The sequence below is a fragment of the Camelina sativa genome, chromosome 2 (assembly GCF_000633955.1).
Source record: "Camelina sativa cultivar DH55 chromosome 2, Cs, whole genome shotgun sequence".
Classification (NCBI taxonomy): Eukaryota; Viridiplantae; Streptophyta; class Magnoliopsida; order Brassicales; family Brassicaceae; genus Camelina; species Camelina sativa.
In genome coordinates this window covers 23,975,344-23,997,360 of record NC_025686.1, presented here as the reverse complement: position 1 = coordinate 23,997,360, position 22,017 = coordinate 23,975,344, and the positions used below count along the sequence as shown (strand labels likewise).

Here is a 22,017-nt window from a genome sequence, read left to right as displayed (position 1 = left end):
TTGCTTAAAGAGACGTTTGTATCCTCCTCCAACACCTTTATTCACATTTTGTAACTGCTAGACGCTACTAGAACCCTTGCCCTACACGCTTTCCACGTGTCATCATCTCGTCCCAGGGAAATCTCCTTGATTTTATTTTTCGGTTTTTCCTATAAATGAATCGAATCTCTCTTCTTATCTCTTTACCTCAAAGAAAAATATCTAAATCTTAAACAAGAAGCAAAAAAGAAATGACGACGACAGAGAAGAAAGAGATGGAAGTGGTGAAAGGCCTCGACGTGGCCAGATACATGGGCCGTTGGTACGAGATTGCTTCTTTCCCCTCTCTGTTTCAACCCAAGAACGGCGCCGATACTCGCGCCACCTACACCCTTAACCCCGACGGTACGACGATCCACGTCTTGAACGAAACCTGGTCCAACGGCAAGAGGGGTTACATCGAAGGCTCCGCCTATAAGGCCGACCCTAAAAGCGACGAGGCTAAGCTCAAAGTCAAGTTCTACGTCCCTCCTTTCCTCCCCATTTTTCCCGTCACCGGAGACTACTGGGTGCTCTACATCGATCCTGACTACCAGCACGCCCTCATCGGCCAGCCCTCCAGGAGTTATCTCTGGGTAAGTGGCTTTTCCTAATTTTTTACTTTACCGGATGATTAAAACGATCTTTATAAGGGATTTGATGATATTGACTATGTTTGTGGGTTGGTGGGTGTATAGATATTGAGCAGGACGGCCCATATGGAGGAAGAAACGTATAAGCAGCTGGTGGAGAAGGCGGTAGAGCAAGGATACGACGTCAGCAAGCTTCACAAAACTACTCAGCATGACACACCACCTGAGTCCGACTCAGCCCCCACAGACGCCAAGGGCGTTTGGTGGTTCAAATCTCTCTTTGGCAAATAGATTACAGAACACACTTCTTTTACTCGTTTGTCTGTGTAATATATACTGCACCCTTTGTTTCCCTCTAGTTTATCGTCTATCTCTGCTTTTGTCTGTTTTAAACACCTAAATCTATATTTTGCAAAAGTCGGATCTCTATTATCATAAAAGCACATTTAAGAAAAGCAATCAGAGAATCTGGCAGAGATAAATGAATTCTTGCAGAAGTGACATTACGTATTTGGATAAAACACACCACACGAACTCGAGTCTTATGGAATTTCAAAATGCATGCAAACTACAGACGCGAAATTATAAGTATAAATAAAATGGAAAACCAGATTCCCCCCAGCAAAAGTTTGGTTTGATATATATATACCCACGACTTCCAGAATTGCAGCTCACAGGATAGTACAGCATGAATTCGTTTTCTTCGCTTGCTTGTAAAACATCTGTCCACACACAAATAAACACCAAATCAGTTACTCATGACAGCAGCAGTAAACTTGGTTCAAAGAAAATAATGCGATATCAGGCGATTGCAGAGATGATAAAAACTGTTTTCTAAATCCACATTCCTCCACTATTTTTCTACCCCAACATAACATACAAAAACATGTTCAAGCTCGTTCATGTCCTACCTTTTATACCATGTTAACAAACTATGACTGAGACGGAAAATAGAAATTCAATCTATAGCGCTGGGAATTTCTGTTTGCTAGCATGTGGCGGTAGAATATTACCTGCGATGCCGTGCTCAAATCTGAGCTCTTCTCCACTAGGCTGTCCAGCTTCTCACCACGTTCTAGAACACTATCAATGGTTTTATGCTGCAATACAGAACAAAAGTTCAGTTTAAGGGGGACAGAAACATGCATCATATCTCTAAGACAGTAATCTTGTTATGAGGTTTTTGAGAAGAAGCAAAACTCATTGACAGAATAGCATATTTATTTTAGGACTGCATTTATGCACAATCATATTTGGTCTATTTGGTCAGTCTTGTGAGCAATTATACTGGAAAACTTAAGAACAGAGAGTAGACAAGTATAGTTGTAAGGGTGGGTCTACAAGGAAAGACAGGACTTACAAGGATAATCTTGGTCTCATCCAACTCCCTCTGGATTTTCAACAGCTTATCAGCCTCTGCTGGATCCTGAAGATTGTAATTACAGGTAAATCACAAAACAAAGGTTAAGATCAAATCAACTCACAACCAACTTTGATCATACAAGTATGGGGCTAGTAAAATAAATTCATGAAGAATCATTCAATTGGGATAATAACGTCCACTTAATTGAGCTTATAACTACAGTTCTAAACAAGATTCACAGGCAAAGTAAGAGAGGAACCTGAAATTTGTTTAAAGCTTCGACTAAATATGGCCAAGTCGGAGTGGGGTCTTCTTCTTTTGCAGACCTCCATGTCTCACCAAAACTCTTCTGGTACTCATCAAGGACCTGAGAAAAAATCCGAATGTCAAGCCAAAAACCGAACCTAGATTATACAACATTGAAAGAACCACTTTAAACACATAATGAAAAAAAGTACCTGGTTGAGAAGAGAAAAAGCACTTCGAACAGGATAATGATCGTCCATGAACCCCACAGCGCAAAGTCCATTCCTATTGTACGCGTGAACCTTGTACTCTATTATATATCACAAACACACAACACACAAACCCTAATTAGTAATTATCCCCAAAAAAAAAAAAACATGGAATCGCGTGAAATTGAAGCCCAGGGAGATCTACAATCGGAAGAGGTGCGATCATAATCCTAAATCATACTAAACAAAAGGAAATCGAAACGCGGATCCGAATCTTAAGAAATCGAATAAGGCATAGATCCGAGAGAAACAAGATTCGAAAGACGCGATCTAGAAGGGGAGAAAGAACCTTCGTGCTGGACGGATTGGCGCTGGGAAGGAGGGGTACGGCTAGCGACAGTGCGGCCGACAAAGACGACAAACTCCTTGACGCTAGATCGCTGGAAAAAACCGAAGTGAGACACGTCAGAAGCGTTGGCGAGGATGACGGGTTCGGTAGATACAGGAGCGCACTTGAAAACGAGCAAGGCGGTGATCTTCATAGCTGCGGTGGATCCAAGGTTTGCGTGAGAAGGAAGCGAGATTATTGATTTGGAGAAGAAGAAGAAGAGAGGCGTTTGGACCTGAAGGATTCTTCGAAGTCGGAGGAGGTGGTGTTGATTAGCAAATTAAGTTTTTTTTTTCTTTGAGGTGTCTTAATACATTCCATTATATATATACTTTCTTACTTTCTTTATTATTATATTATTCGCTATCCAATTTACTTCCTTTTTTTTTATATATAAAAAGACAAGTCAGCTGTCCAATAAAATTAAGCTAAATCAGATTTTAATTTACTTTTAAATTTAAAAATTTTCAAAAAAATTGTAAATATCGTGTGTAAGACAAAAAGAAAAAAAAAAGTTTAAATGTATATACATGCAATTTCGTAAAACATTTCTTCACGCTATTTAATTTTATGTGTTATGTAACCCCCAAGCCAATAACATCTCCATGTTCATAATGGTTTACAACCATCCATCTCTTATTTAAATTCAATTACTGAATTGAACCGAAATTAACAGTTTTCTTGACCAAAAATAATTCATTCGATTTTTTAAGAATTTAAGTACATTATGATAAGTTTGGTAATTTTCCAAATTTCAGTTCCACAAGAAAAAGGTTATTATCTTAACTCTTAAGTTTAGGCAAAAACTGATCGGTATAGATGTCACGAACCAAGACTGCTAAAGAATAAAAAAACTTAGTTGGTCAATTCGGTTTGGTCCGAATGTTACATACATACAAGCCATCTTGGACAACATATATATGACAAATATATAGTAGTCCAAAGTCCAAAAGACCAAAAAAAACATATGAACTTGCAAAGGTTTATAGTTAGTTAGTTATACAATGGAGATGAAGCGGTTAAGAAGGGAATGGAGGGTAAGAAAAAGAGATAAAAATAGGGAGTAGTAAATAGCCATAAATGGGGAATATGAGCAAGTTTCTTTTTTTACCATTTTAATTTAACATTTTTAACTTTGTTTGACCAATCTCCTCCACCTCCTCCTTCTCTTCTTTTTCCTTCCTCAAACCCAAACGAGGAAAACAACCAGAAGAGGGGATTCATGTTCTTGTCTCGTTGTGAGATCTCTCTCTCTCTCTCTCTCTCACTTTTTTCTAAAATGTATAATACTGTCTTTGTCTATCTGATTTTACTTTTCCATTTGGGGTACGTACGTACGCTACACACAAAAATGCAGGATCAATCATGCTGAGGTTTTTCTTTCTTTTCTCCCTTTTCATACACTCTTGTGTTGCCGCACCCAAGACCCCTGCTGCTGCCGCAGCTGTTCCTGCCAAGAAATGGCTCACCCTTACCGGTTAGTATCCTTCTACATTACATGTTTTTTTACTTTTTGGTGTTTCTTTGGTGTTTTAGTTATAATATATGAACATGCCCATATTGCATAACGTGTTGTTTGTTTGTTTCAAATAACCCATATGCATGTCTCTTGTCTTTCAGGACAAGAGCCTGCGGTTGTCGCTAGAGGTGGCTTCTCAGGTCTTTTCCCGGAGTCAAGTGCCCCTGCAAACGACATGGCGGTTAGCACCAGCTCCCCTGGCCTCACAATGTTGTGCAACCTTCAGATGTCTAAGGATGGCGTAGGCCTTTGCTTGTCAGATATTAGACTTGACAATGCAACCACCATCTCCACGCTCTTTCCCAAAGCCCAAAAGACGTACAAGGTCAACGGTCAAGACCTCAAGGGCTGGTTTGCCCTTGATTACGATGCCGACACCATCTTCTCCAATGTCTCTCGTATGTCTTCTTTCTCTTTTCTTCCCTTCAATGTTCTCCACCACCACACATTTTTATGTTTTGTATTATTGAACAGTGGTTCAGAACATCTTCTCTCGGCCTAGCATCTTCGACGGCCAAATGCCAGTATCCGCCGTGGAGGACGTCCTTGGAACCAAGCCTCCCAAGTTCTGGTTGAGCGTTCAGGTAACGCTACTTCTCTGTGAGCATATGATTTAGCATCATAGGGAAGGTTCTTGTTGGTTCATCAAAATAATATAATGTGCAGTACGATGCCTTCTACATGGAACACAAGTTAAGCGCAGCTGAGTACCTAAGAAGCTTGCGATTCCGCGGCATTAATGTAATCTCATCTCCGGAGATCGGTTTCTTGAAGAGCATAGGGATGGACGCAGGCAGAGCCAAGACAAAGCTCATATTCGAGTTCAAAGACCCTCAGGCAATTGAGCCCACCACCAAAAAGAAGTACAGCGAGCTGCAACAGAACCTCGCAGCAATCAAGGCCTTTGCTTCAGGTGTTCTTGTCCCTAAAGACTACATTTGGCCCGTTGACACGGCTAAGTACCTTAAGCCCGCCACCACCTTTGTGGCTGATGCTCACAAAGCCGGTCTAGAAGTCTATGCTTCTGGTTTTGCTAATGACATGCGCACTAGCTTCAACTACAGCTTTGATCCTTCCGCAGAGTATCTCCAGTTTGTGGACAATGGCCAGTTCTCTGTTGATGGCATCATCACCGATTTCCCGCCAACAGCATCACAAGCCATTAGTGAGTTAACTTCATCTTATATAGATGTATCCACAAATATTTGGTTATTAGGAAGAAGCTAACACCTCATGTGTATATGTTATGGCAGCTTGCTTTTCTCACCAAAAGGACAATATCCCCAAAGCAGGGCATGCGTTGGTTATAACTCACAATGGAGCAAGCGGTGACTATCCAGGCTGCACTGATCTAGCGTACGAGAAAGCAATCAATGATGGAGCAGACGTGATTGACTGTTCTGTCCAGATGTCCAAAGACGGAATCGCTTTCTGCCATGATTCTGCAGACCTCACAGCAAGTACCACCGCCATGACTACTTTCATGTCCCGAGCCACCAGCGTTCCTGAGATCCAACCTACCAACGGCATTTTCTCTTTTGATCTTACATGGGCCGAGATCCAGTCTGTAAAGCGTAAGAAAATGATTATTTTCTAATGAAACTATCTCATTCTCAAGTCTCAACTAAACCACTAAGATTGAGATTACTTTGTCTCCAGCACAAATTGAGAACCCCTTCACTTCCACGGGCTTCCTAAGAAACCCTGCAAACAAGAACGCTGGGAAGTTCACGACTCTTGTTGACTTTCTTGAAATCAGCAAAGCAAAGGCAGTCACCGGAGTTTTGATAAACATCGAGGCAAGCATATTTAACTTCCAAATGCTCTGTTACGTAACACAAGGAAGCTTTACTAATAATGTGTTTGTTGACAGAATGCTGCTTATTTAGCTTCAAAGAAAGGCTTAGGAGTTGTAGACGCAGTTAAGTCCGCTCTGACCAATTCAACACTCGACAAGCAATCTACTCAAAAGGTTTTGATTCAGTCAGATGACAGTTCAGTTTTATCTAGTTTCGAAACTGTCCCTCCTTACACTAGAGTCTTGAGTATCGACAAGGAGATTGGAGATGCTCCAAAGCCATCCATCGAAGAAATCAAGAAGCATGCAGATGCTGTCAATCTCAAGAGAACTTCCCTTGTCACTGTCTCCCAAAGCTTTGCCACAGGAAACACTAGCGTTGTAGAGGAAATGCACAAAGCAAATATCTCAGTTTACGTCTCTGTGCTAAGAAACGAATACATCTCCATAGCGTTCGACTACTTCTCTGATCCTACGGTAGAACTTGCAACATTCATTGCAGGGAGTGGCGTTGATGGAGTCATCACAGAGTTCCCTGCCACCGCTACTAGATACTTGAGTAAGTTTACAATTCTACAAGAACAATATACACATTACCAAGATAAAGGCTGATCAAGTATATTTGATACAAATGTAGGGAGTCCATGCTCAGATTTAAACAAAGACCAGCCCTATGCCATCTTACCTGCAGAAGCTGGCGCTCTAATGGCCGTGGCAGACAAGGAAGCACAACCACCAGCAAGTGCTCCAAACCCACCTCTTGATGCCAAAGACGTGATCGATCCGCCTCTGCCTCCGGTTGCAAACGTGGCCTCCTCCAATGAAACTGGAGGAGGTCAGCCACATACTCCTCCTCCTTCAGGCACTGTTGCCACTGCTGCTAATCTCAGTCTTTCCTTGCTGGCAATGATGGCTTTCGGACTCCTTTATACTGCCTAAAAAGATTGATCACACCGTATACAAACTGACACAATTTGAGAGCTATCTATGTTTTACTCATGTTAACCAAAATATGCAGCAAACAGTGATTTGTTGGTATAGATCGAAAGCTCTAAGTAAAATTTCTTTGTTGTCGTAGGAATGTTTGATTTCGATAAAGATTTTGAAGCTTTATAATCGTTCATATGTTATTTACAAGCCTTCTCCACCACGCAGTCTCTACTCTCATGGTTCTTGCTCTCTCGACATTGTTAACTTGCAAAAAGGTAAACACCAATGATCAAGTCATCAAAAGACGATTATAAGACAGTAACAAAATTACTACAATATATATAATACAGTGTCGTTTCGTATTTTTTTAAAATATCCTCGCTCTCTCCAGAGGCGCTATAGTATAAGAACAAAACTAAAAGACCAATAATCTTTGACAAAAGTTACATCAACTACTACAAGAGTATTCTCTCGAGTCATCCTTATGCGTATTCTCCCTATTCTTACACAACTTAGCTCCTCCCCCACACACTCTCTCTAGTCTACTAAGTAATCTCCACTGAGATTGATCCTCCATCGCATTACTGCCACAACCGCTCCGTGGGATGGGAGAATCTCATGTCATTTGTTTAAGCATCGGAAGCTACATGGAGAATCAAACTGTCCCTCAACCCAGCCGAAGAGAGCTACTTCCTCGCTTTTTATTTCAATTCCAGTTTATGACTCTCAGCTACTAGTCCACCGTCTTTTCCTTGCTGGCCGTTCCACTTTCACCTCTGAATCCACAGGGCCTTCTATTTTTGCAGAGGGCAGCGTCTCAGACTCCATTCTCTTTACTCCCGTAGTGTCTTTCTCCGTGGGCATTGGAAGCCTGAACCTTTCACTTCGTTTCTTGAGTTTCTCAACCGTGTCCAAGTGCCGGTCTCCTGGTCCCTTCTCGCTTCCATCTTTGGTCTCTGCAAGGTCATGACCACTTTTCTCTTCACTTACATCCCGATTCTTGCCAATAGATCCAGGAACAGGTTCATTAAGCCGGCCATTAGTATTTTTCTCGTTCTCTTGAAGTTTTGTGGAAACGGATGATGACTTGGCAGAGACAGCATCATCTCTCTCTTTGTGGCTTGCCCAACGCTCCAATTTTGTACGTCCTTTCTTTGAATCGTGTAGCTCATCGCCAGAGGATGCGTTTTCCTTGTGTCTTTTGGCGTTAGGCTGCTGTGGGATCTCACTCCTGCTATTCCTTGCTTCACTGGTTCCTTTTGAGCCCTGAAAGGAATGAAAGAAACATCAGTATTGACCGTGAAGCAAAAAAAAGTGAACAAACCATGAGATATCTTAGGTAAGTTAGGCAACAGAACAAAAAACTTGGAAAGGTATATTGCATTCACAATAACCATGTTATGTTCAGTTTCAAAACTTGGATGAAAATAGAAAAATAAAATTATAAGCTGTGGAGCATACTGTCACTACGGAATTGCCATTTTGCTCCCCTTGCTTGCTCCTCAATGATTCTGTGCCTTCTCGCTGTTCTTTATTTTTTCGTCTAGAATCTTTATGTTTTCTGTCTTGCAATCGCTGTCCATCCAAAGTATCAATAACCTTGTCACTTTTAGCACCTGTCCTCTCCTGCCTTGGTTTCTTCTCATTGCTAACAATGTCGTCTGCACGTGCAGAGAAGTCTTCATATCCTCTATGATGGGAAGAACTTTCTTCGCCAGGGTAGTCCCTTCTCTTAGCCTGTTTAGTATGCCTTGTTGTATCTTTGGTGAAATGATCTTTGTCAGAAACTTTATACTCATCCTTCATCCTAGATGATCGGTCTTCTGAACCTCTGTGGGGTCTTACAGCCACCTGCCTCTCTCTTCCTCGTGCTGATAAACCATCCTCGTGCGTTAGCTTCAATTTATCCAAATCCTCACGCTCCCTCAACCTCTCGTTTCCATCTCTCTGCATATAGAAATCATCTCTGTGCCTGAGAGAAATGTGGTCGTCAAAATCATCTCTGATTTTATGTTGGAAATCTCTCTTTTGATGCTCCAACCTATCATCACGTTCTCGTTTCAGGCGGCTGATTGACTCTCTTTGACCATACGTAATTTCATTTTTTTCAGGCCGGCTTCTTCTCAAGTATTCTTCATCCTTCCTCCTCTTGCTAATGTGATCATCCACTTCATAAGTATTTCTGGCAACATCATCCATATGCTTTCTGGAAGGAATATGGTCATCTTTGCTGCGTATTTCATTATCTCGCATTTTACTCCTCTGCCTAGAGCCCGGATCATCTTCATGATTTCTTTTCCTAGATCCTTCATCCCCACCTCTTCTACTGTATGGGTCATCCTCTTTCCTGTGCCAGACCCCGCCATCAACATCTCGCTCTTTTCTTTTATCAAAATCCTCGCGATTTGCAATTGAGTAATTATTATGACTAGAATCAAGCTCCATGTGGGGAATAGAATTCTCTCTACCACCTTTGCTCGGCGCACGTGTTCTTTCCATTTCCTTCCCTCTGTCTGGATTCTTTCTGCTCTCATGTGGTGCATTATTATCATGATAATTCCTATTGTTAGCTGGTCGAGCATAATGCTTATCTTGAATAACTTCCTCTTCTGCACCATCCTTTAATCGCTGATAATCTCTGTGATTTCCAGATCTTGCTTTGCTGCTTTCACTACTTCTCTCCGTCTTTGATTCTCCTCCATCATCTTCTTGCACTGCTGACTGAGGGACTGTAGAACTCATTTTATGCTCCTCCTCCATCTCAGCATCTTTGCCAACTTCACCTCCCACATCTTCACGATCAACACTTGATGACCTTGTGCCTCTGTCTCCAACAGGAGATGATGAACGAAAACTCTGACCACTATCAGCCGTGCTCCTAGAGATCTCATCGTCTTGCTTTTTGGGAGAATCTTTATGTGGCTCATCCTGGGCAGGACTACGTTCAGCAGATTCCGAGTCAGGTCTCCGGCTCTGAACATAACTAGTCTCAACTGGGACATTTTCTCCAGGAAGGCTACTATCAGCTTGATCTGCACCATTTTCACCTGAGGGTTCATCCTCATGCGGATCGTGACATACAATCTGGCAGTATAATCATTATCAGTTAGTAGCAGTCAGAATACAGTATGCAAAGATGCCTCGCAAGTAAACCAAAATCAAGATAAATTTGAAACATGTTCAACCTCAATGATAGCATCTAGATCACGCATTCGAGGAGCCCGCGTATCAATGGATGGCAAACGTTCACCAGAACCAGTTTCCACAGGTATTGGTCTTCCAGGGGGCTGTGAGAAAGCAAATTCAATAAATACACTCAAGCTTTTAAAACTAACAAGAAAGTTGTCCAGATGTTACCGTTGTTAAATACAATATAATGAACCACATATTGACAAGGCAACTTAACAGTGAGAGGAAAGGAAGGAGAAAACATACTAGTGAAGGTCGAACATTGGCTGGCACTTTAGCTGAATCACCTTGAACTGAGTCTGGCTTTACTACATTTGAAGAATCAACAGGAACACCCTGCGCTCCCGTTGCTGCGGCTAACTCTGGGGGTAGATCTGGATCATAACCCTGTCATTGTACAAAAGATTGATTAGGAATGCGTTGTTACCCTTTTGTATCTGATGTAGACAAAATATCATCTGTCTGAGAAAAATAATCAACTTGTAAGCGCCACAACAAATGCCAAGATCCACTTTACCTGATCCGTTCTACCGCTTTCATAAACACGTATTCTGCTTTGCATCGTGGTCTCTATACGGTGTTGGTCCTGTATGAAATTAAAAGATGCCCATCTTAGTACTCTTAATCTGCTGACATAAGGGTATGAAAAACGGTCATTATTTACCAGTTGTTTGCAATAATCTTTCCAGCTCTCCTCATTTAGTCCAAAGTTGAAGTAGTCTGTCATTTCAACTCCTTGATATCTCCAAGGCTTTTCCTCGAAACTCTCTATGTCAACCTCAAATATAGTCCTAAAAAAAACAAAAGAGTAGACATCAAATAAAAGAAATAAAGATCTGCACTAATAAAAACTTGGTACAATCCAACGTCAGAGAACAAATAAGTAAAATAGATTGATATGCATATGATATTAGTCCGAACAGAAAGAAAAAAAGTTACTTGTGAGAGGGAAGAGTAAAGTCCAGTCCTCGCCCTGCTGTATTACTACCCCAAGACTGGTGGAAGCCTTTCTGTGGAGCAGAAGCATTCCTCATTCCCTGTGGACGCCAATCTCCTCTGCCACGACCAACCATAGGACCAAGGTTGGCCGGTGGACGAACTTGACCTGTTGTCCCACCAGTAGGTGGAGCACCTCCGGGAATAGGGGCTGCCCCTGGTCTTACATACTGCAAGAGAAAGATATGTATATGTCAAGTAGATTAATACCACCCTTATTTGTTTCGGCTTCAATACTCGTAACTTTGGTATGACTAATCAAAAGAAAACATAAAATCTTTGATGGGATGTTGGCTTCATAAAGTCGGTTAGGGTCTCAAGAAGTTGTTGTCTTCTTCAATTACTAACTGTAAGGAATTTTCAAAAAAGCAAAACTCTTGAACAGCGTAATTGATAGCTTTGTAGAATAGCCATGTAGACGAGAGGAAGTGATAAGGTTATAATCTCCCTTTCACATTCTTAATTTTATGAAGTAAAGAGATGGTTGTGTCAAGATCTATAAGCAGACTCCAATTTTCTCTTCATTAACATACTCTGCATTGCATTCTGGTTTAGGTACAAGTACAAAGGATAATATATGTAGACATAATTAAAGAAAACTAAAACAGGGTCAGGACAAGAACCCGAGCTACTACTAAGTAATCTGACCAATGACAACAGTGTTGCATCGACACTGACCTTAAACTGAGAATGAAACGGATGATGAAACCCATGACTGCTATATCCAGCTTTGGGCGGTCCAGTAACACCTCCAGGTCCAGTCCCTTTTCCAGCTTCTCCACCATCTTTGCCATCTCCTTCAACACCTTGCAGACCATCTTCTCCCCAAAGCTGCTCCTCCATAGGTTGATTAGGATCCGTGTCAGCCACTATAACAAGTGGGTCTTCATCATCATCATCTTCATCGTCATCTTCATTGTCTCCCATTCTTGATCCTCCGATCATGACGTTGCGGCTACTCTCATTCAACACTATCTGCAAATCATCTTCACTGTCGCTATCCCAATCATCTCCTTCTCCTTGTCCTCCATCGCCGCCGCCGCCGCCGCCACCAACCTGTTCAATCCTTGTCGTAACTTGAGAAACGCCTCGATCTGTAGACAACGCTCCAGGTTCAGAAGCGGAAACGAAAAGACCAGGAATCGTAGGCGTGGAATCGGCATCGGGCTCTTCGATATCAAAGCTCATGTCCTTATCGTCTCCGCCGCCACCGTCGCCAATTGCTTGAGGACGAGTCGTGGTGGTGTCGTGAGAGAGAGTGATGGATGATAATTTGAAAGCGTCGTTGTTCGAAACCCTAGAAAGTGGAGCTGAATTCGCTTCTGCGACATCTTGATCTTGGGATCGGAGGTTAAGGTCGATTGAACGGTGAGGAGGCGGAGGAGGAGGAAGAACAACAACGGGAGGTTGAAACGGCGGGAGAACGTCGGAATATAGATCTCCGAACTCGTCGTCTTCTTCCATTGGAGAGTTAGATAGATTGAAAGAAGAAGAAGAACAAGGGCCGATTTCGAATGACGGTGAAAGCTCTTAAGCTAAGGGCTTCTTTCTCTCAAGGTCTCGGCTCCTCCCTTTTTATCATCGCTCGCTAGGGTCCTTTTTATTTTACTTTTTTTTTACTTTTTTACTTTTCCTACTCAGATTAGGATTTTAATTTAATGCGATTATTAAATATTATTAAATTATTTAGTAGTAACTTTTATTTTTTTGTACTTTGATCAAACCGAAGACAAACCAAGGTTGAAAAAGCACATCTTGAGATTCTTCTTACCGGAAAAAAGCATAGCTATCACCGGAAAGGTTCTGTCTTTAGGGTTCTGGGAAGCTCGTTCTTGCCTGAAAATTTAAAGAAGAAAGATGATCGGAGTTGGGAAAATGAAGCAGTACTCTAACGTACTTGACAAGCCTCTTAGCAAAGGCAAACAAGAGGTAGATCCACTTTTTCTCTTCCAATTTCGGAACCTTTGCTCTGATAAAAATTGATACTGAACCGAGTATGGAATTTGAGGAACATTGTTTCGATTTGGATCCGGATCTAATAGTTGTGATGGGTATTCGATTCAAATCTCTCTCTCGGCTTTTGATATATTTATTGTGTGATTGATCATTCGATTTTCGAGTATGTTTTGAAAATTTAGTTGTTGATAAGGAATTGTAATTGTGTTGTAGGTGAGCTTGACCGCATTTTCTTTCTTATTCTCGGAGCTTGTTCAGTACAATCAAACCCAGGTTGACAATATAGCTGAACTTGAAAGAAGGTGAGCTGATTGGTTACTAAGTATAATAACATTTTTTGTTAGTCTGATTCATTCACACCTCATCTCCTAACTATGTGTTTTCGATCTCTCTCAGACTAGAGGATGCTGGGTATGCAGTTGGATCTCGAGTTCTGGAGCTCCTTTGCAACCGGGAGAAGGTATGTTGTGTTTTACCAAAAAAGTCTGATACTTTGTTTATTTTTCATTTGTTATAAGTTTTGTTCATGGAAGAGCAATCCAGAGTTCAATCATGTGTCGTTTTGTCTTATTGGATATATTGTTTCAGGGCAACCGAAGAGAGACGCGGTTACTTGGAATTCTATCTTTCGTCCACAGTACAGTGTGGAAGGTGTTGTTTGGAAAGGTGAGGGGTGTTTTCAAACTGAAATAGCTGTTTAATCTTTCTATGTGTATGCCTTAATGGATCCTGACTCGCCCTTATAACGAATATGCCATAGGTTGCTGATTCACTTGAAAAGGGAACAGAACATGAAGATGAGTATATGATAAGTGAAAAAGAGCTTCTCGTGAACAGGTATAGATTGCTCCAGCTCTATAGTCAGAGATAGTCAATTGTTTTTTGTCAAGAGAATTGATTACAAATCTGAAATTGCAGGTTCATTTCAATTCCAAAAGACATGGGAACATTCAACTGCGGGGCATTTGTTGCCGGCATAGTGAAGGTGAGTGCTCCCTTGACATATTCATGAATAGGGGTTTAACTCTAATTGGTAGAGGAAAAGAAGAATGAGCAAGCCACGGTTTCTTCAATGCAGGGAGTTCTGGATAACGCAGGGTTTCCTGCTGTGGTAACGGCTCATTTTGTACCCATTGAAGGACAACAACGTCCTCGGACTACCATTTTGATCAAGTTTGCTGATGAGGTTAATGCCTACATCCCTCTCTCTTTTCTGACAGTTGTTTTACCTTCTTTGGGAGAACCTTAATCTTGCCAGTTGTTTTACTTTCTTTACATCCATGCTGCGCAGGTGCTTAAAAGAGAGGCACGGCTAAGCCAATGAGAGCTCTTTAGTCTCTGAGTTGCCATGATTTGGCAACTATTGGCTTTTTGTGAACTGCTTGTGCAAATCTGCTGTCTGTTTTTGGATGATTATAACATTTTGATTAGAGCTGCAAAGCCTGTCCGTGAATTGATTGTAAACAACATACATACCCTCTTGTTACAATTGCAGCTTATGATACAAATTTCCCAGTTTTAGCACCATTGATGCAAGCAAACATGGTTATGTCTTTCCCAATAGCTATAAATAAGAGAAACATTATAACATCCAGTGACGAAATTACAAAGCAATCTGATATAGATCAATATTCAACATAATCAGAACAAAGATCACAGAGCAAAGGAAGCACGCAGGTAGGTAAACAACATTGTTTCGACAAATCAGTTCCTGCCAAGAGGGAGAGACCTGCAAGAGTAAGTCTCCCTGAAATCAGACTTCTTCTTGGAGGAAGTAAAGAGAGAAGCGTAGACTTCCTTGGTAGCATTAACCGGAACTTTATCGGCCGCTTTAAATTTCTTCACAGTAATACCATTGCCATTGACATTCCCATCCTCCATCTGTCTCTTTGCGACCTTTGCTCCTATATCAGCCATCTTTGCGACCTTTGCTCCTGTATCAGCCATCTTCGCGACCTTTGCTCCTGTACCAGCCACCACAGCAGTACCGTTCTCGCTCTTATTTGAGACACCTTTCATCTCTCTCAGCTTTGCTTTCTCCTCTCTCAGCCTTGCCTTCTTCTCTCTCAGCTTTGCTTTCTCCTCCTCCATCTTCTCCCTCAACGTGCTCACTTCCTCCTCTGTACCATTGATCACAATCTTATCACACTCTTTAACATCCACGTGACACACCAAACACGAAGAAGACTTCACTTCCTTCAACGCCTTGGAACTCATCACATGTCCACATCCCCTCAAAGCGAAAAACTTATACTTTCCATTGAATTCAAGACCTGAGACCGGACACTGAAACTGAGCACTAGTGGTATCTTGCGATGATCCATCAGAACCAGCAACATGCGTAAGCTTAATATTCACCATATCTTTCAAACCCTCAATATGTGAGAATTGCTTAGGCAGCCTCTTAGACAACATAGCATGAACCAAAGCTTCTTTATTAAACAAATTCCCAAGAAGATCAATCACACAAGGCTCAGCCAAAGGTTCATTAGACAAAGCACAATTCAACCATTTAGAAAGCCTCTGCTCATTCGGATCAACCTTGTCAGGTTTCTTCTCAGCGTACATATTGAGGTAACAATCACGAGACTCAGCTCCCGTCGCACCGCCATCTCCTCCACCTCCACGGAGACGAGGGTAAAGAGTGAGCATTGAGAAAGAAGGAAGCTTAGATACTTGGATCCGTGTAGAGACATTCAAAAGCTTCCCATCTAGAGCAACGGAGAAATCCGATAACAAATAACGATGCGACGACGACGACGATTCGAGTAAGGAAGTGATACCCGAAAGAGTTAATACAGATTGCGCCGGATCTAATTGGAGAGCGATGGTCCGATTAAATTCTGTGGATTTAACTAAGATCTGGCGCCGGCTGTGCATCATGGTGGCGGAGCAATACGATGACCTCTAGGTTTCCGATCAATTTAGGTCGGCGTTTTGATTTTTGTTTTTAGGGGTCGAAGAGAGAGAAAAAGTGGAAAATAGATAATTTAAGAAACTTTATTTATATATGAAGTCGGCTATTTTACTCTTGTTGGGCCAAATAGCTTCTCTGTGTGGGTTTGGGCCTATGAATTAGTTCCACTCTTTTCTCTCATTGTGTTTTAATTTTTGTTTTACTTATTTAGAATTGCATAAATTTGTTTTTAAAGCATGTTTAATACAATTAATCATTCGAAAGGGCGTAGTGTTTTTAAGATATTAAAATTAATTAGTTTGAAAAAAAAATGGATTGTGTACTGAAATAACAGATTCGATTAAATAGAGAATTGGTTTAGGATAGTTAACAGCAAACAAGAAAACAAATATACAAAGAGGCCGGCGACGTATACGACTTTTTTTGAGATAATTATTTAAGAGATTCGAGACACATATTAATATATAAAAAAATAATTTATTTATTGATGAGTAAATATTAAAAGAGGAAAAATGAAACGGCCAGTAAATTAAAAATTAGTAATCCAAATTTTTGAAAAGAATAAAAATGGGGAGGGAACAGAGGAAGAAGACAGAAGAAGAAGAAGAAGAGATGGAGAATGGGAATGGGAATGGAGAAGGAAAGGGAGAGTTCATAAACCAAAACAATGACTTTTTTCTTGATTCCATGTCAATGCTTTCTTCTCTCCCTCCTTGCTGGGATCCATCTCTTCCTCCTCCTCCACCGCCACCAAACTCTCTCTTCCATGCTCTCTCCGTCGACACCCCGTTCCCTGACCAGTTCCATCACCCTCAGGTACCAAAACTATATCACATTGATCCATACATCATCAGTACTCCAAAACCTATTAATGTTTCTGATCCGTTTGTGTTGTTGTTTTTGTCAATTGTAGGAGTCAGGTGGTCCAACAATTGGTAGCCAAGATGGGTTACAAGCACAAGGGACAGTCTCGACCACGAGCGCACCTGTTGTTCGTCAAAAGCCAAGGGTGCGAGCAAGGAGAGGCCAAGCCACCGATCCTCACAGCATTGCTGAGCGGGTATCTCATTGTTCACTTCCTCACATCTCTTTTCTTCTCTTATCTTGTGTGTTTTTAATTGTTTGGTTTTGAACAGCTAAGGAGGGAACGCATTGCAGAGCGTATGAAGTCTCTTCAAGAATTGGTTCCTAACACCAACAAGGTGCTCATTTTTCTGACCTGATTTATGACTCTTGTCCTGGATCTAGCATGATAACTGAATTGGTTGATGATGAGATGCAGACGGATAAGGCATCAATGTTGGATGAGATCATCGAGTATGTTAGGTTCCTTCAGCTTCAAGTCAAAGTACTAAGCATGAGCAGATTGGGAGGTGCAGGTGCAGTTGGTCCACGCCTCAATGGTCTCTCCGCTGAGGTCAGTTTCTTAGTCTCTTATGGCTTTCTACATCTGTCTATAGTGGAAATACCAAATCATCATCGTCATGGTTTTTGGTAATGTAGGCAGGAGGACGGCTCAACGCCCTCACTGCACCGTGCAATGGCGTAAACGGGAATGGAAACGCTACAGGATCATCCAATGAGAGCTTAAGGTCAACAGAACAGAGGGTAGCAAAACTGATGGAAGAAGACATGGGATCAGCAATGCAGTACCTTCAAGGGAAGGGGCTTTGCTTGATGCCCATCTCTCTAGCAACCGCGATATCATCCTCAAGCAATCACTCTCGTGGATCTCTCTTCCACCCCATCTCCACTCCCATAGCAGCAGAGGATGCAAATGTAGCAGCAGCAATTGCTGCACCTGAAGCCTCCTCGACTATGGATGATGTATCTGCTGCCTCCAAGGCCTGAACCATAGAGGATACTCATGTGTTTCATCTTTCTCAGTTTAAGTCAAACATTCATATCCATATATCTTTTTTACTATTTTCACTGTTAAGCAAAAATAATATAAAAACAATTACACAAAGAAACATAACCGACAAGACAGAACACTCGTATACGTGTGCGGATGGTGGGACCGTAAAGTAAGAGACATGCGTCCCACTACCTTCCCAAATCGAATTGTGTCAACGTGTTATGTAACATTGTTTGCTCAATCGTGGAACCAGTATAATATTCAAGTTGAAGCTTCCACTCTTATCATAACTAACTACAGATAGGCCCAAATTCTTGAACCGGTCCACTATTTCCGGTTATTGATACCAAAACTGTGAATAAGAGGCAGAGGAAAAACAAACCCAAGCACTCCTAAATTTCCTAAGTTTCGGGAACACTGATGAACAAACCAAGTCTATAACTATAACTCACTGCGTCAATAGCTCACTAACCAAACAATCAGGTTCTATACACGCACATATATATGATATAAACCTCAGCATATTGTGTATACTAGATGCTTGCAGATTGATCAACAAAACGTTTTGGGAAATAGACACAAAAGGCAAACAAACAATCAGGTTCTTGAATTAAAATGTGCCACCTTTATTCCCATGTTCAAGGCTTACAACTCAAAATACGATCTAAAACTATAGGCAATGCAAACAAATCTCATGATTCAGAAACAGTATTTGGCCATTGTAAATCTTCTTCCTCAACATAGACTCCTTTAACACCTGGACAAAGACAAGATAAAAAGCTTGATCATAAGAAGAAGGGAAGAAGTATTCAAAAGATAAGACAAAATTAAAGAATCAGTGATTGAAGTCAAATAAGGATAGATTGAAGTAAGAGTTAATAAAAAGTACCAGGAAAGGAAGGAAACTAAGTAGAAGGAGAAGGCTTGAAAGTGTAAGGCTGAGGAAGTGACATTGGACCTTTCCTCTCATCTCCATCATCCAACAGCCTTTGAACTCTCTTGTTCCTACAATACTCCCTATCGAAATGCTTCACCTACAAAATTCCCATTCCTTCCATTAAAATCCCAATTCCCAAATTAAAATTTCCAAACTAATTGAAAAAAAGAGAGAGTAGTAACCCAAGAGGAGCGACAGTTGTTGACGAATTGGGTTCTAGAATTGCTACACTCCTTAGGGTATAGAAGACCAACGGTCGCGATTTCAGTTGGCTTTTTACCAGATTCCTTCTCAAGACAAGAGTAAAAAGCATCTCTGGCCTGCCACAATCAAAGGATCACCCCCCCAACCATTTACAGTTTCTTATAAACCTAAATCACCTGAATCAGAATCACAGAGAGAAATAGGAAAGACGTACCTTGTAGCAAGCATCTCTAGCTTTCTGAAGAACATCTTCGTGAACCTCATTAGGGTTCGACGACGCATATGTATCGACAGCCATGTCTGAGCGAGCGAACACGACGGAATACAGAAACAGAACCAAATTAACACCAAACCAAACAAATAAAACTAGACGACGGACAGTAATATACGGCCCAGTTAATGCCCGGCCCAACAAATTAGTCGGTAGATAATATAAAAACACCTTGTCAAACAAGCATATACGAAGCAAGCAATGAACAACAACAGAAGAGATTTCGTATCATTCAAAAATTAGTATCTTGGTTGAAAGATCAGAGATACAAATGTACTTCGGTTACAAAACTTTACTTCATAATCAATTAAACAACAAAGTTTATAACTTCTTCTTTCTCATTGGTTACATATTATCATCCCTCTTCTTCCGTTGTTCCTTGTTGCTTCTTGAGCTGCTCTAAACTGAAGTTCTCTTCTGGCTGCTTCTTCCACAGGTAGTTAGCTGCGTCTATCCATCCTCTATGCACTACAAACTTCTTCTCTCTCACAGCCCAGCGTGCCTTCTCTGTTCCCATCTCCATGGCCACCACGTGTGTCACTGATGCATCCACTTCTGTTGCGCAGGTTGCTCCCAGTTCCTCAGCCATTTTCCACAGAGGGTGATCTTCTGGCTTTGCCTTGGTTGGGAACACCCGACTGAAGACTACTTTACATCCTTTAAGTATCTCTTTACGCACTTGTTTTAGCATCAACCTAACATCTTTGTTAGATATGTCTTCATCCACATTCTGAAAGAAACGAATACTAATCAAAAACCCCAACTAGGCAAAAGATGAATTTTCTTTAGATTCAGTGTGTATATATTTGGGCATACCTCAAAGAAAAGAGCATGCGCTTGTTTTAGGACTTTCAGGACAGTTGAGAGTGCCCCATCTGGTTCACTCTCATCGCTCTTCAACTCCGACAAAGACTTGTATTTGTGATCAAACTGTCTGCAGCTCGAAGCGAAAAAGTGGTACCTCTCTATCACGATCAAATTGTCCTTGTGATTTGGCCAGGCCTGTGCATCAAACCAACCAAGTATCAGCTCAACTCTATAACATGATTACAAGTTACATGAAACATTGACAAGTTACACAACATACTTACATTCTCTGTATCGTCAAGAATCAGAACAGCACTTTCTTGTCCAAGCACCACATCTAAACTCTTTTGATGTCTCACTGTGCCGTCATCCCGAGAAATGATCCGATCACCGAAGTACTCTCCTTTGGGGTCCAGTAGCTTTGCCATCTGTCGTGCGTATGGCCTATCTCCCATCGTGTATATGTACATCACAAACATCTCACTGGCTTCTTTTAAAAATGAGTGAACAAACGGCCTAAGTTTGGTCATCATCTGCATAAATTCCATCATGAAAAGACTGCCTCCGGAAACATCTGACATTAACCAAAAAAAAATTCTTCGAATTACAACAGATGCAACCATCTAGATGGAACAACAAAAGGACAAAAACAAGACTGAAGTTACATGCACAAATGTCACATTCGAAGAAAAGCAAAACAAAGTAGCTGAATGTGTCACCTTGAAGAGAATGAGTATGGCTTTTCAAGTATTCCTCCTCTGGTTTCAGGTCCCTTAATATGGTTGAATTAAGCAGTGTATGGTCTAGATCGAGAACTAAATACAGCTTCCGCTGGCGTTGCAAGAATCCCATATCTGAATCACGCAACCTGGAGATTTCATCTTGATTGAGCCTCATTTCCTAAGAGAAAACAGATTTCCCAAAGCTCATTAATAAGAAAGACTAAGACTTGATTTCAGAAAAGCTATTCTGAAATTTGTAATGTAATCGAACAGATCAGCTTACCTTGTGTATGTATCTAAAAGAAACACCAGTTTCTTCCAATTTTTGTCCACAAACAAAACACATATTTCCAAACGAACCTGGATGCTCGCATTCTCCCTTGCTTGAGGATGCTTCTGCAATCATAAACAGATTTAAATTTTCATTATAACAGAACAAATGACAAAACATCAAAATAAGGCTGAAGAAAGAGAGAGCGTCACCTTCAATCTCTACTTCCTCAACAGTTTCCAAATGCTCAAACTTTTGTCTCTTTGACCTAAAATATGATTGAGAAAACATAGTACACACTGTAAACACCAGTAAAGTTTGAAGATTCCAATAAAAGAGAATGAAATAAGACAGATGAAAGTTGAATATATACTCATGATTGGAAACTTCAGTATCATCTTCTTCTTCGCTGGGTAAGGAGTCAGAAGAAGCATCAGAGGCAGAGTCCAATTCAGCATCAAGGAAAGCAGCAAGATCATCACTACTTGATGAATGCACTGGAGAATCGCTCGCCACACTCATCTGTAAAACCAATTCACAACATATGCCAAAATCTGAGAAGATTATTTGAGTAAAACCCTAAATCAAACAAAAAAAAAACAGAAAGAAAAACAAAAAGTACATAGAATTCGAATTGAATTCGCAGAGAACCATGGAAGGATACCTTTATAATTTGTTCGTCCGAAACGAGAGAGAAGTTCACGATTTGAAGTTTGGGTTTTTGAGGAAAAAGTGGAGATACCACGACGGTCGACGGTGAAGAAGTAATCGTGAACCTTCTCTCCGATTTGTTCTTTTTTTTTTTTTCCCCACGAAAGCTGTTTT

The 22,017-nt window shown here is 41.1% G+C and overlaps 9 protein-coding genes across 10 annotated transcripts; 4 read left to right on the top strand and 5 right to left on the bottom strand.

Annotated features, from left to right (window-relative positions):
- On the top strand, positions 159-1,108 carry LOC104735104 (temperature-induced lipocalin-1-like). The gene is made up of 2 exons (XM_010454826.2): positions 159-614; positions 717-1,108. Exons 1-2 carry the CDS (start codon positions 231-233, stop codon positions 900-902), a joined length of 570 nt encoding a protein of 189 aa, XP_010453128.1. The 5' UTR covers positions 159-230; the 3' UTR covers positions 903-1,108.
- On the bottom strand, positions 1,071-3,123 carry LOC104735114 (VAMP-like protein YKT61). Of its 2 annotated transcripts, XM_010454846.2 has the most exons (7): positions 3,053-3,119; positions 2,779-2,973; positions 2,433-2,530; positions 2,234-2,341; positions 1,972-2,037; positions 1,625-1,711; positions 1,071-1,333 (listed from the first exon to the last, which is right to left on the bottom strand). In XM_010454846.2, the coding sequence occupies exons 2-7, from the start codon at positions 2,969-2,971 to the stop codon at positions 1,283-1,285; spliced, it is 603 nt and encodes a 200-aa protein (XP_010453148.1). In that variant the 5' UTR covers positions 2,972-2,973; positions 3,053-3,119; the 3' UTR covers positions 1,071-1,282. The 2 variants fall into 2 exon arrangements, with proteins under 2 accessions (XP_010453148.1, XP_010453140.1); XM_010454838.1 differs by having other exon boundaries at positions 2,779-3,123.
- On the top strand, positions 3,966-7,275 carry LOC104735093 (glycerophosphodiester phosphodiesterase GDPDL6). The gene is made up of 9 exons (XM_010454815.2): positions 3,966-4,055; positions 4,175-4,294; positions 4,438-4,734; positions 4,811-4,920; positions 5,003-5,501; positions 5,590-5,910; positions 5,996-6,135; positions 6,210-6,693; positions 6,772-7,275. The coding sequence occupies exons 2-9, from the start codon at positions 4,183-4,185 to the stop codon at positions 7,071-7,073; spliced, it is 2,265 nt and encodes a 754-aa protein (XP_010453117.1). The 5' UTR covers positions 3,966-4,055; positions 4,175-4,182; the 3' UTR covers positions 7,074-7,275.
- LOC104735083 (FIP1[V]-like protein) lies at positions 7,467-12,831 on the bottom strand. The gene is made up of 8 exons (XM_010454805.2): positions 11,928-12,831; positions 11,193-11,419; positions 10,918-11,044; positions 10,771-10,839; positions 10,500-10,640; positions 10,250-10,351; positions 8,526-10,148; positions 7,467-8,330 (listed from the first exon to the last, which is right to left on the bottom strand). Exons 1-8 carry the CDS (start codon positions 12,711-12,713, stop codon positions 7,791-7,793), a joined length of 3,615 nt encoding a protein of 1,204 aa, XP_010453107.1. The 5' UTR covers positions 12,714-12,831; the 3' UTR covers positions 7,467-7,790.
- On the top strand, positions 12,961-14,732 carry LOC104735075 (trafficking protein particle complex subunit 5). The gene is made up of 8 exons (XM_010454795.1): positions 12,961-13,178; positions 13,419-13,507; positions 13,602-13,665; positions 13,794-13,871; positions 13,966-14,042; positions 14,124-14,190; positions 14,284-14,391; positions 14,497-14,732. The coding sequence occupies exons 1-8, from the start codon at positions 13,107-13,109 to the stop codon at positions 14,527-14,529; spliced, it is 588 nt and encodes a 195-aa protein (XP_010453097.1). The 5' UTR covers positions 12,961-13,106; the 3' UTR covers positions 14,530-14,732.
- LOC104735066 (protein RTF2 homolog) lies at positions 14,767-16,181 on the bottom strand. The gene has a single exon (XM_010454786.2). It carries the CDS (start codon positions 16,086-16,088, stop codon positions 14,910-14,912), a length of 1,179 nt encoding a protein of 392 aa, XP_010453088.1. The 5' UTR covers positions 16,089-16,181; the 3' UTR covers positions 14,767-14,909.
- Positions 16,735-18,396, top strand: LOC104735059 (transcription factor bHLH82-like). The gene is made up of 5 exons (XM_010454775.1): positions 16,735-16,938; positions 17,036-17,182; positions 17,259-17,324; positions 17,405-17,539; positions 17,626-18,396. Exons 1-5 carry the CDS (start codon positions 16,735-16,737, stop codon positions 17,971-17,973), a joined length of 900 nt encoding a protein of 299 aa, XP_010453077.1. The 3' UTR covers positions 17,974-18,396.
- Positions 18,529-19,463, bottom strand: LOC104735049 (cytochrome c oxidase assembly factor 6). The gene is made up of 4 exons (XM_010454763.2): positions 19,336-19,463; positions 19,100-19,237; positions 18,870-19,014; positions 18,529-18,737 (listed from the first exon to the last, which is right to left on the bottom strand). The coding sequence occupies exons 1-3, from the start codon at positions 19,417-19,419 to the stop codon at positions 18,886-18,888; spliced, it is 351 nt and encodes a 116-aa protein (XP_010453065.1). The 5' UTR covers positions 19,420-19,463; the 3' UTR covers positions 18,529-18,737; positions 18,870-18,885.
- On the bottom strand, positions 19,621-21,986 carry LOC104735040 (RNA polymerase II C-terminal domain phosphatase-like 4). Its single transcript, XM_010454755.2, has 8 exons — positions 21,857-21,986; positions 21,566-21,714; positions 21,405-21,460; positions 21,205-21,317; positions 20,919-21,099; positions 20,484-20,773; positions 20,209-20,394; positions 19,621-20,122 (listed from the first exon to the last, which is right to left on the bottom strand). Exons 2-8 carry the CDS (start codon positions 21,712-21,714, stop codon positions 19,748-19,750), a joined length of 1,350 nt encoding a protein of 449 aa, XP_010453057.1. The 5' UTR covers positions 21,857-21,986; the 3' UTR covers positions 19,621-19,747.